General features: G+C 50.1%; 1 protein-coding gene across 1 annotated transcript; it reads right to left on the reverse strand.

The window, feature by feature from the left end:
* Positions 1–504: 504 nt before the first annotated feature.
* LOC113834882 (paired mesoderm homeobox protein 2A) lies at positions 505–4,207 on the reverse strand. Its single transcript, XM_027407848.2, has 3 exons — positions 3,991–4,207; positions 1,788–1,975; positions 505–942 (listed from the first exon to the last, which is right to left on the reverse strand). The coding sequence occupies exons 1-3, from the start codon at positions 4,205–4,207 to the stop codon at positions 505–507; spliced, it is 843 nt and encodes a 280-aa protein (XP_027263649.1).
* Positions 4,208–12,909: the final 8,702 nt, after the last annotated feature.

Genomic DNA, 12,909 nt, shown 5'->3' on the forward strand with positions numbered 1-12,909 from the left:
AAAGGAAAGCCACTTTGTTACGTTCCCGACAACCCTTCCCCTCTACTGTGTGGTGTGTGTCTGCCCTCTGCACCAGACTGGCTAGGGATGGGAAATTGGTAATGGGACCCCTCAGGTTGCTGATTTTAAGGGGTGGCTGGCCCAGTTGGCGGAAAAGCACGGATCTGTCAGTTCTGCTTCTTACGACCCTCTATGATTGGGCACTGTTAGAGACAGGTGTAATTTGATCCCCGGTTTCTAAGAAAGCCAAGCTAGAAAGGGCTTCTGGCCGCCCTGGAGGGGATCCTGGTGAGAATACTCCTCTCCGCTGGGTGCCGGTGGGTGAGGACAAGAGTGGCCCTGGCTTGTTTAACAATGTAAGGGATCCACATCTAGGGATCAGACACTGGGCAGTGGGGACAACGGGGCGCTTTTCGGCAGGCGGCCGGGATAGGGAGGGACTGTCGGGTCCAGTAGGATAGGGGTGTCTCTTGGGGCAGGCTGGGTGCCTCCAGACGCCCGCGGCTAGAAGAGGTTTGTCTTCAGGGCGGGGCCGGGCTTCCGGTGAAAAGAGGACAGAACTCCAGAGAAGGGCCCGGGCCCGGGCTCCGCCGGCTGCCAGGCCTTAAGCAGCTCTGCTGCTCCCGCTCCGGGCCCGCCGCCCCCGCCTCCCGCCACCCCCGCCCACAACGCGCCCTTGAGTGGCTGGGGCCCGGGCCCCGAGCCCAGCGCGGCGGGCAGAGGGCTGGGGCTCAGGCGCGGACTGGCCAGGCTGGGTGCGGGCGGCGGCGGCAGCGACGCGGTGCTGTCGGGCGTGGGGCTGCACGTGGACTCTTTGGAGTCGTCGTCCTCGGACGAGCAGCGCGCCTCACCCTTTTTGGTTCCCGTCGCTCCCGCCGCGCCTTTGGCACTGGCCGCGCGCTCTTGTTTGCGGAACTTGGCCCGGCGGTTCTGGAACCAGACCTGTGAGCACAGGGGCCAGTCAACCCAGAGGACGGTCACCGGGAGCACTTCAGCCCCGGGCCGCTAGGTGCGTGTGACACCTCGGCCCAGGAAGGATCGGTCTGGGGTTATTAACCAGTCGGAGGTTCACAGCCTTCCGCCCTCCACCATTCCACTCGGCGCCCGACCCATTCTTCCCGCCTCTGATGCCCCTTCCTCCAGGCCCTTAGGTTTTTGTTCTTACGATCTGTTCACCCTCAGACCCTGTTGCCTCCCTGTATTTTTATCTCCAGGAAGGGGCTCTGCTGTCAGTCTTATCACCCTAGGCATAACTTTTTAGGAAGCTGGGCATTCACTTGGAGCATTCTAGGACAGTGAAGAGTGGGTCGGGGACCTGGGAGACCTTTTGTGTAGGGTGCCCCTGTCACAAAGGTCCAGCTGGGATTTGCACGCCCAAGTCTCTTTTGTCTGCCCTGTAGCCGCCCCAAACTTAAACTTTATAGACTCAGGAGTCCAAATTGCGACGCTGGGTCCGTCCTCTAAAAGTACTGATTGGTCTGATCCCGTCGTCCCAAGTCAACCCAGCCGCCTTGCTTCCTGGCTTCAGAGTAAAAATTCCTAAACCTCCAACTTGGGGGTGTGTTTGGGGGCAGGAATGTAGGAATACCGAGTCGGAGGCAAATTGAAGCTACCCATCTCTGGTCTTTGAGAGCCCAAGTCCCGGCCCGCTGCCTCCCCTGGTTGCTCAGCCCGCACCTGAACTGTCCTTGATTTGCAAACTGTAGTTGTCCCTGGCTCCCAGGTGTCTAATCTCCAGTACCCTCCTCTAGCAAGCGCGTGCACAGCACGTGCGTGCATCCACGCACCTGCACGCGAGCCTCAGTGAGGTCGATCTTGAGCGCCAGTTCCTCCCGTGTGTAAATGTCGGGGTAGTGGGTTTCGGCAAAGACGCGCTCCAACTCCTTGAGCTGCGCACTCGTGAACGTTGTGCGGATACGCCGCTGCTTGCGTTTCTCATGCAGGCCGGACGGCTCCGGGAAGAACTTGTAGGGCACTGCGGGGGTGTGCGCGAGGGCAGGGGCAATGAAAGAGAGAAGTGCTTGAGAAGCTGAGCTCAGTCTCCCAGACCCCCGTATCTTGCCCTAGAGGAAATCGCATATAACCCCTCCCTTCCCGCTATTTGGTCCTCAATAGTCTCCAGCCAAGTGTCCCAAAGGCTGAATCATCAGGGAGACCTGGGGCTTAAGCGTTCCCTGAAACAAACCGGAAGCTCCAAATAAGGGTCCGATGTCCATATTCCCTCCACCTTCTTCCAAGCCCTACCGCTCCACTGCCCTCTCCCAGCCTGCCACCTTCACGGTGCTGTTTCTCCTCAGGCACCCTTCCTGTGGTACTCCAGGTCCCGTTCCCTGATCACACGAGCCGGGTATGTCTGCTAGATCTCATCAGCACCAAAGTCTCTCTACTAACCAATCCTGGGCCTTGGCTCTGCCTTTGAGACCCTCCTGCTAGGTCTGTCTTGTCCCTGACTGCTGTGTACCGATGTTTCCTGTTCTCTGCACCCCAGCCCATGTCTCTCCTCAAGCCTTATTTCCTCAGTTCTGCTTCTCATCCCTGATTGTCATTTTTCTCCAGGTATTTCCTTTCCTCTTCCTCATCTCCATCCATCTGAATCTCTTCAATTTCTCACTTTTGGGTCACTGTTTTCTTTGCTCATTGCTTCCTACCTAGATTTTTTTTCTATCTTCTTTGCTCCCTTTATCCCACTCACTCACCTTCTCTGTGTTCCATCTTCTGTAAATCCTATCCCAGCCTCTCTATCCCATGCAGATAGCATCTTCAAATCCCTATTTCAAAGTCTGGTTTAAGTCTCTATATTTTCCTTGGGGTTCCCCAATCATCTTCTTTGTCCCATCCTCCTAAACCTTGTCTCCAACACTCCATTTTTATCTCCCTCTGGCTCATCCCTGTTTCCACCTCTTTTGCTCCCCATCTCCCAAAATGTGTGCTCCCACCATCTATCTCTGTCTCCCAACACTGTGTACCCATTTCTCTCTCAGGGCCCCTATTTGTGCTTCCATCTCTCTCTACCTTATCCCACCCATAGTCTCACAGACCTTTTTCTCAGGAGGCCATCTCTCCATTTCCTGTTCCCTTCTGCAATCCCCATTCTTGCCTGGTCCAGGATCACCAAACTTCCCATCCCCACTTTGGTCTCAGATTTCATCTTAATGTTTATTATTTCCCTAAATTCAAGTACTTATTTCCCCATCAAACCCCAGTCCTCCTTTTGGGTTCCTGTGATCTTCCCAGAAGGGCAAGAGATGAGAGAGAGATGAGGAAGCCAGCCGGGTGGGGCAGAAGCGACAGGGATGCCTGAAAGGCTAAGTGATGTTGAGGGTTTGGACCGGGACTTGCTTGGATCAAAGGACTGGAATGAAGGTGGAGGATCTCCTCCGGGGTTAGAGGGAACGTGGAAATGAAAGTGGCTCAATGATAGAGGCTCCTTTCTTTTCAATGGCTATGGGAACCGGTATTTGGTGGTGCCGGAAGACTTGGGCTCAGGTAGGACAGGTCTAAAAATGAGAGGCTAGAAAGATGGTATTAGGGCTCTAGAAAGGTTCCCATCTGGGCAGCTCAGTGCTGAAGGGATCTTTGCAGAGAGTGGCATCATCTAGGATACAGGTGGCAAGGATGGGAGTTGACTGGACTGAGCTGGAAGTCCATTCCACGGATACGGAGAATGGAGATGTTTGGTGGTCGCTTTTGTAGGTGGGAAGCAGAGGGCCTAGCTAAAGTCCCAGGACTGGACCTGTTTCTTTGATCCGAAAGGCACAGGGTAGGGATTTGGCTTGGAGAAAGAGGAACAGGAGGGACAAGAGGGTGCGGCTCATCCCTGCCAAGAAACTCCTCTATTACTGGGGTTCTCAAAGTGCATTGGAAGGATCTAGCCAGGGACATGGATTGGAGGCGGTTTGTGGGGGTACAGTCACATCCACTTGCAGAGTAGGGCAGGGAGTGGAGGTTCTGTGGGATTTGGGGGTAGGGTTGGGACGGGACTGCGCTCACCTGCCGAGTAGGGCGCGGGCTGGTGGTCGCGTAGGGCGCCAAGCGCACAGTTGGAGGAGCCGAGCGCGGGGCAAGGTGGCCCTGCGGCGGGGAAGGCAGGCCGCAGGGGACTGTATTGGAAGCCGCCAGGCTGGCTGCAGGCGCCGAAGTCGCCGTAGGCGGACGCCTCCATGGCCGCCACGCACGAGTCGTACGAATTGAGGTAGGAGTAGTCCATCGGCCCGAGGGGGCGGGGGCGGGGGCCGGGCCGGCCGGGTCGGGTCGGGGTCCGAGTTGGTGGAGTTCGGGATGGGGGATTCGAGCTCCAGGCTCAGAGGACCTGAGACCCGCTCTGAGGACCCGAGAGTCCGCCCGCCCCGTCGCGGCCCGCACTCTGCCCCGGTGCAACGCAAGTGCAGTACGGACAGCCCGCGCGCCTTTTAACGCGCAGGACCCCGCGGAGGGGGCGGGGCGGGGCGAACTCCGCTGGGCGGGGCCTAAGCGGCTTAGACCCCGCCCCTAGCCACCCCGGGCCCCCCACCCTAAAGGGCTCCTGTCTCCTTCTGAAGGCTCCCGAGGAGCAGGCGGGGCTGCGAGGAACCCCATCCCGAGAGTACCTTATTCTGTCCCAATCTGGCCCAGACCTTCGATCCCTACACGTCACGCCCAGCAGGAGGGTCCCGACCTCGTTCCTGGGCCTCCCACCTGCGGCCCCGTGGAAGCTAGGGAGGCAGGCCCCTCGGTGCTGGTGTGAAGAAGTTAATTCAATTCTCCCAGATAACTGAATTATTCCGATCTGGCCCCTCAGCCCCGCCCCCAGCTAGGTCCTATCCCTGCGAGGACTGCGGAGGCTGCCCTGGAGTGAGGGGGGATGGAGACAAGGACGAGAAAGAGACAAGAGATGGAGTCTGGGACAGGGACAGGGAGGGGACGTGGGTATGGAGAGGAGACTGAAAGGAAAGGAAGGGGACAGACCCTGTGATAGGGACAGGGGAAAGAGGGATATACAGATGGAGACAAGGATGAAACGCATAGAAGAGAAAGGCAGTGGTGGAGATGGAGACAAGCAGAGAGAGGAGGCCAGAAGGATGGAGAAAGACAGGCATGGAGACAGAGGGACACGGATGAACGTGGACGTGGACTGCAACCAGGACTGTGATGGAGCGCCGGAGACGGCTGAGACAAAACAGTGACAATCATAGTGAGACCACACACAGGATGGTCTCAGAGTGACAAGGCCAGAGACAGACCAGCGGAATCGAGTCTGATGAGTGGAGAGAAAGAACCTCCTGAGAGCTGGGATTTGTGAGCCAGAGCCGAAGGTGGCCAAGACATTGTGGTGGAGGCTGTTGAGGGGGCGGCAGAAGGGGAGGAAGTTGCAGGGTCGAGGTCTCGGTGACTTGTCCTGAGGGCCACGGGAGCCTGCACCTGCTGGGTCCAGCCCACTCCCTCCCTTCTCTGTTTCCTCAGCTCCGTAGTCCTCCCCTATAACTTGTGACCTCTGCACCCGTGTGTGTGTGTGTGTGTGTGTGTGTGTGTGTGTGTGTGTGTGTGTGTGTGTGTGTATGTGTTGGATGCTAAACCTTAGGAATATGGTAATGGCCCCCTTTCTGTCCTTTAGTGTCTCTCTTCTTCCCTTCAGAGGCCCTTTCTTCTGGAAAAGGTAGAATGACCCTCCAAGGATTTTTCACCAGCTCTCCAGGCTGTGGGGTAATGGAACTCATTCAGCAGCTTTACCTGGAGGATGAGCAGAAACCCCCTTCTGCCTCTCTGGCTCTCCTGAAGAATGAATCCCGAGCCCCTCCTTCTTAGTCCCCAACCCCAAGTCTCCAGCTTTCTATACTAGGTCTTGCTGACAGGAAGTCAGAGACCCACGTTGAAGCCAGAAGAGGGCCATGTCCTTTTCACCAAAGTCCTCTGGTTAAAAGGAACACTCTTGGAATTCCTCTTCCCTTATGTTTACCAGCACAGTGGGGATCACAGCCCTCAGGTCATCCATTTCCCAGGCTACTCATTCTCTGCCTGACACACACCTCACTTTCTGTAAGTACTATATGTCAGGAGTTTTGGGGGTATTTTCACAGACCATTTTCCCCAATTTTTGGTTGCTTGTATGCACAAATTTTGCCATCATAACTATTTTTAATTGTATAGTTCAGTGTTGTTAATTTATTCATTATGTTACATACATAGCAATACAGTGTCACTGCCATATCTATTTCCATAACTCCTCATCTCCTAAAATCCTAACTCCATACATGAAACAATAGCTCTCTAACCATACACTCATCTTCTGATAACTACCCTTCTGATGTCTGTCTGTCTATGTAAGTTTTTGAGATAGGGTCTCATCACCCCAGGTGGCCTTGAACTCCCTGTGTAGTTAAGGATGACCTTGAATGTCAGATTCTCCTGACCCTTGTTCTGTACCAGGTATTGTGTTTATGAACTACTGCACTCACTTTTATGGGGGGCTCTGGTGATCAAATCCAGGGCTAGCACTTAGCGCTGAGCTACATTCCCAGCATCATCTTGGTAATTTTGAATATTCTAAGTATTTTATAAAACGGAATCATACATTACCTTATTGTGATGGGCTTATCTCCTCAAACATAATGTTCTCAAGGTTCATCTGTGTGTGAATTTGCTTCATCTACATCAGAATTTGCTTCCTTTAAGGTTGACTACTATTCCATCGTAATTATATGAACTATTTTTTTAAATTTATCCATTCATGGATACGTAGATTCATGTTGTAACTGCTGTGAGTAATACTGATATGAATGTGGGCACATAAGTACGTAACTTTTGGGATGCTCTGCTTTCCATTATTTTAAAAATATTTATTAATTTTATTTTATTTTGGGGCTGGAGAGATGACTCAGCAGTTAAGAGCACAGGCTGTTCTTCCAAAGGACCCAGGTTCAATTTCCAGCACCCACATAGCAGCTCACAAATGTCTGTAACTCCAGTTTCAAAAGATATGATACCCTCACAGAGACACATATGTAGGCAAAGCACCAGTGCACATAAAATAAAACAAACTATTGAATATTTATTTATTTATTTATTTATTTGTTTATACTTTGGTTTTTTGAGACAGTTTCTTTGTGAAGCCTTGGCTGTCCTGGAGCTAGCTCTGTAGACCAGGCTGGCTTTGAAGTTATAGAGATCCACCTGCCTCTGCCTCCCAAGTGCTGGAATTAAAGGTGTGCACCACCACTGCCTGGCTGATCTATTAATTTTATTTTATGTGTGAGTGTTTTGCCTACATGTATTTATGTGTATCACATGTGTGCCTGGTGCCTATGGAGTTCCGAACAGGGCATCAGATTTCCTGGGACTGAGTTACCTATGGTTGTGAAACCTGTGGGTGCTGGGAATAGAATTCTGGTTCTTTGCCAGAACAACATGTTATCTTAAGCCCCAAGCTTCTCTCCAACTCACTTTCTTTTTCATTATTTATTATCAGAGTCTCACTATGTTGTGCTGATTGGCCTTGAATTCACAGAGATCTGGCTGCTCTGTCTCCTGAGTACTGGGATTAAAGACTCTGCTTTCAAATTTTCTTATTTTAAATATTTATTTTTTATGTGTATGCATGCATGTGCCTGCTTGAATTTATGTGCATTCCATGATGTCTGTGTGGGGAAGTGCAAATGTGAGTGTAGGTGCCTGTGGGTCCAGAAGAGGGCATTGGATCCTTCCTCCTGGAGTTTCTGGTTATGAGCTCTGGACAGGTGTGCTAGGAACAGGCTCTCTGCAAGAATAATCTGCACTTGGGCCGGGCAGTGGTGGCTCATGTGTTTAATCATAACATTTGGGAGGCAGAGGTAGGTGGATCTTTGTGAGTTCGAAGCCAGCCTGGTCTACAAGAGCTAGTTCCAGGACAACCTCCAAAGCCACAGGGAAACCCTGTCTCAAAAAACAAACAAAACAAAAACCAAACAAACAAACAAAAGAATAATCTGCATTCTTTAGCACCAAGCTATCTCTCTAGCTGTTTTTGTGTTTTTGATTGGGCTATTTAAACCCAGGCTTACCTGGAACTCACAGCAATCCTTATGCCTCAGCTTCCTATGTGCTGGGATTATAGCTGTGAGCCACCATCCCCAGATGCTTTATAGTATATGCCCAGAAGTAGAATTGCTGAGCCACATGGTAATTCTATAGTGTTTTTACTTAAATTTTAAAAAAGATTTATTATTTTATTTTTATATGTATGGGTGTTTTGCCTGGATGTGTGTATGTGTATAATGTGCATGCCTGGTGCTCTTGGAGGCCAGAAGGAGGCAACAGATCTCCTGGAACTGGAGTTACAGATGGTTGTGAGCCACTATGTGGGTCTGGGAACCAAACTTGGGTTCTCTGCAAGAGCAGCCAGTGCTCATGACCACTGAGCTCTCTCTTCAGTCCCTGCAGTGTTTTACTTTTTAAGGAACTGCTTTGCCATTTACATCCACACCAACAGTTCCTGAAGACTCCAGTTTCTCCTCATCTGCACAAATACTTGTTCTTTTCTGTGTTTCTCATTACATTTTAGATTGTAGGGATTGAGACCTGATAGTTCAACCTTTCTGACAAGTTCTCCTCACTGGTGTGTGTGGTGCATTCTCACAGATATCTTCATATCTGGGGTCCTCAAGGAGTTACAATGGGATGGGGTCAGTGCTCCCTTCTGCCCTTCTATGGCTCTCTCTGATCAAATCCAAGTCCTCACCCTGGCCCACAATATCCTGTGTGCCAGCACTCCAGCCCACCTCCTTTTATTTTGCTTTTCTTCATAGCTTCAGATACACGCTAATTGTTTTTCTCAGAGATGCTCTTCCTGGATGAAAAGTTCACCCCATCACCCTGCTTGCCCAGTACCCAAACCTTGTATTATTAAACCACTGATTCACCTTGAACCTTGCTAGCTTTTTCAAGCCATCTTTGGTGTTCCTGCACAAAGCTGGGTGTCTTTGCTGTGTCGCATAGATTACTGAAGGGTTCACAGCAGAGTGTGGTTTTAGTGCCGAACTGTCTCCTCTTGTTATTGTCTCTCCAGCTCCAACTATTTAGGAATGACTGAGACCTGCCTGCTCTTGTCTTCAGGGAAAGAGTTCTCACTGGAGATTCTCACTCCACACTCTGCAGAGGTGTCCCTTTCCCAGACAAAGGACAGTGCCTTCCTCCTGGGTCAACCTGTGCCTGGAGGAAACTTCTCCTTGGGGGATGTCTTTGTTAGTGCCTGTTCCTTCCCCAATAACAAGGCTGACCATCCATAGAAGCAGCTACAGCTTGCAGGACAAACAAAGATATGAGTGAGTTTGAGAGGCGCATTGCTGCTGAAGGTCATAATTCCAGTTGTCTCAGAGGCCACCATCCAACCTGTCACTTTTACAGTGTGGTCCTTGAGCCAATAATACCTCCCCACTCCCCCCGCCCCCCCCCCCCGCATTTTGCAATACTTCTTTTAGAAGTTTGGTGGATTTTTTATTTTTATTTTTCCTTTGTGTGGATAGTGTTTTGTCGGCCAGTATGTCTGTGTATCATATGTGTGCCAAGTGCCCTTGGAGAACAGAAGGGGACATTGGATTTCCCAGAACTGGAGCTACAGGTGGCTGTGAGCTTCCCTATGGGTACCGGAAATCAAACCCAGGTCCTGTGGAAAAGCAGCCAGTGCTCTGAGCTGTCTCCCCTGCAACACTGGTTTCAATTGGAATTCTAGCACAACCAAGAGTAAACAAATAGAGGTGACTAGGAGCATCATTGCAGAATGTAGGCTGTGGAGTTCTCAGGGCAGGAGTCAGCCTCAAGACTGTACGTACAGCTGGGTTTCTCTCTTTGTCGGCAGCCACTGGCTACTTGCTGGCTTAGGAGTGAGAAACAGCTGGAGAAAGTACTTTGAACCTTGTCCACTGTTGCAGTGGGATAGTGGACATGGGGGATTTTGAAAGCCAAGCTATGGGAGAGTAGGGGGCAGAGAGAGAGAGAGAGAGACAGAGAGAGAGAGAGAGAGAGAGAGAGAGAGAGAGAGAGAGAGACAGAGAGAGAGAGACAGAGACAGAGAGACAGAGACAGAGACAGAGACAGAGAGACAGAGAGACAGAGAGAGACAGAGAATATTAAGCAGATTCCTGAAAGAAGAGGAAAGGCAAAGTGGGGTGGCTGGTGATTAGGAGTCTGGTGTGGGGGACACATTCTTTCTGAGGACTGCCCACCCCCATATGTGCCCTTGTGAGAGAACTAAAACTGCTCTGGGGCTGTTTTGAGAGATGGCTCAGCTATTAAAGGCTATGCTCACAACTAAAATGCTCTGGTACCAAGTGCTGTCACAGCAGTGTTGTGAGGAAACTCCTTGTGAACATGATGTCTGCAATTTAATGACTGATGGTGAATTATAGCGCCTGATGTTGATGGCTAGGCATAGTTCTGCCCTGCTACTGGTTGGCTGAGTGACATGGTGAGTTACTCAACCTCTCTGTGCCTTGGCTTTCTCATCTGCATGCTGGTTTATTTTAATGATTAGATGAGTTAAAAAAATATAGTGTTGGAATATATAGTGTTTGCATATATTCATTCTATATTTATTTAGAGGATTATTAGAGTGTCTTTCAGGCTGTGGTCCAGCTATTCCAACAATGACCCTTTACCAATGGGAAGTCCAAGAATTCAGTAGTTGTTCTGTCCATGAGTCTGGATGTCTCAATTGGTCTTTGGAATTCACTGAAAGAAGTAGGCTCTAATGCCAGTTAAGGAAGAAACTTGTCATTGAGAGTGAGGGCAAGTAGGCAAAAAATTGAAAGCATCCTTCTTCCATGTCCTCTATGTAGCCCACTACCAGAAAGTGAGGCTCAGACTAAGGTGGACCTTCCCACCTCAGAAAATCTGGATTAAAGGTGGGTTTCCCACTTCAAATGCTTTAAGAAAAACCCCTCAGAGTAGTATCCAGATGATTGGTTTTGGTTCATTCCAGATATAGTCAAGATGACAACCAATTGTCTCCATCACAAATAGTGTCTTGCACGTAGCAAACATTAATGAAGTTAGCTTCTACCACACCACCATTAGGGTCTTGAAGAATTACTCAGCCTGACCTCTGCAGAGACTGAGGTTAGGGGAGGAGTCTGGTGGGAGGGGTACAAAAGACTGTGGCAGGGTGGGAGAATCCTGCCCAGAGAAAGCAGGCTGCAAGGAGGAGCCTGTAGAGTGTGCACTGTGGGTCTCACGCTACACTCTGCTCTACACCAATGTACCCACTGATGCTGCACAGCAGCAGAGCTATGAGAACAGCTGAGGAAACCCCTGTCCTGGAGAACTCTGCCAACCATTGGTCACAAGGAGAAGGGCAGCCTGGGGGGATTTACAAGGGGTACTGTCCTGGCTGCCTCATTTTTAGAGCAGTCACTGTTCTTCACCCCCAGTGCTCTAAGGTAAGATCTCCTGGGCTGTGAGTGTCACCTCCACGGTGAGCCTTCTTGCTACTACAATGTATCTTCTCTGCTTCCAGGCAATGACCTCAGGAGCTTTGTTATCCCTTTATAATAAAAGCTAAGTGGAATCAGATATCTCTGTCCCTCTGGCCATTATCACCCTGAACATGTGTGATCTCTGAAGCTAAGCATACTCAGGCCTCTTTCGAACTTGGATGGACGACATCCCAGCTGTGCTGGTTTGAATGAGAATGGTCCTCCCTAAGGTCACAATTCAAATACTTGGTCACCAGCGAGTGTCACTGTTTGAAAGGATTAGGAGGTGTGTCCTTGTTGGAGAAAGTGTGTCAGGTTGGCTTTGAGGTTTCAAAAGCCCATTCATTCCAAGCTCAGAGTTCCTCTCTTCTTGCTGCCTGCTTTTTTGTTTTGTCTTGTTTTTCAAGACAGGGTTTCTTTGTGTAGCCTAGCTTTCCTGGAACTTGTTGGCCTCAAACTCAGGGATCTGCCTGCCTCTGCCTCACAAGTGTTGGAACTAAAAGGACTGCACCACCATTCCCCACTTAATTTTTCCCCCTTTAAAAACATTTAAATTAGAAACAATCTTATTTTATTTATCAATCCTGGTTCCCTCTCCCTCCCATTCTCCCATGCCTCCCACTTACCCCTATCCCATCCCTCTTCTGTTCCATAGAAAGGGTGAGCCCTTCCATGGGGGAATCATCAAAGTCTGTCACATCATTTGGGGCAGGTCCTAGGCCCTCCCTGCTGTGTCTAGGCTGAGAGAGCATCCCTCTATGGGGAATGGACTCCCAGTGTCCATTCATACACTAGGCATAGATGCTGTTCCATTACCAGGGGTTCCATAAACTGCCCAGGGCTCCTAACTGACACCCGTGTACAGGGGGCCTAGTTCCATCCTATCCTAGTTCCATCCTATGCTGGTTTCCAATCTGTTAGTCTGGGGTCCATGAGCTCCCCCTTGTTCAGGTCAGCTGTTTCTGTGGGTTTCTCCAGGCTGGACTTGACCCCTTTGCTCATCACTTCTTCCTCTCTACAACTGGATTCCAGGAATTCAGGTTTTTTTTTTTTTTTTTTTTTTTATGGTTGCTGTAGTCATGGTGTCTCTTCACAGCAATAGAACACTAAGACACAGCAATAGAACACTGGACTATAGCAAATAAGCTCTGTAGTTTCTTAGAAAGGGGCTATAGAGAAAAAAAAAAACAGAGCAAAGGTTTTATTCTATTCTGTTAGTTACGTTTATTGCTGTCTGTGACCAGACAGAAACTTAAGGGCAAGTAACTTATTTTAATTCGTGGCCTCAGGGATTTCAGTCCATAGACCTTGACTCCCCTGAATTTGGGCCTGTGTTGAGGTGGAAGGAACATCATGGCAGTGTATGTGTTAAGGCAGGCTGGAAACAGAAAGTGAGGACTGAAGGCGTGGGTGTAATGATTTCACTAGACCCAAGATAAATGATAAAGGGGTGTTTATTGAGGAACACTTACACAGATAATAATAAACA

The sequence above is a fragment of the Cricetulus griseus genome, chromosome 3 (assembly GCF_003668045.3).
Source record: "Cricetulus griseus strain 17A/GY chromosome 3, alternate assembly CriGri-PICRH-1.0, whole genome shotgun sequence".
Lineage (NCBI taxonomy): Eukaryota > Metazoa > Chordata > Mammalia > Rodentia > Cricetidae > Cricetulus > Cricetulus griseus.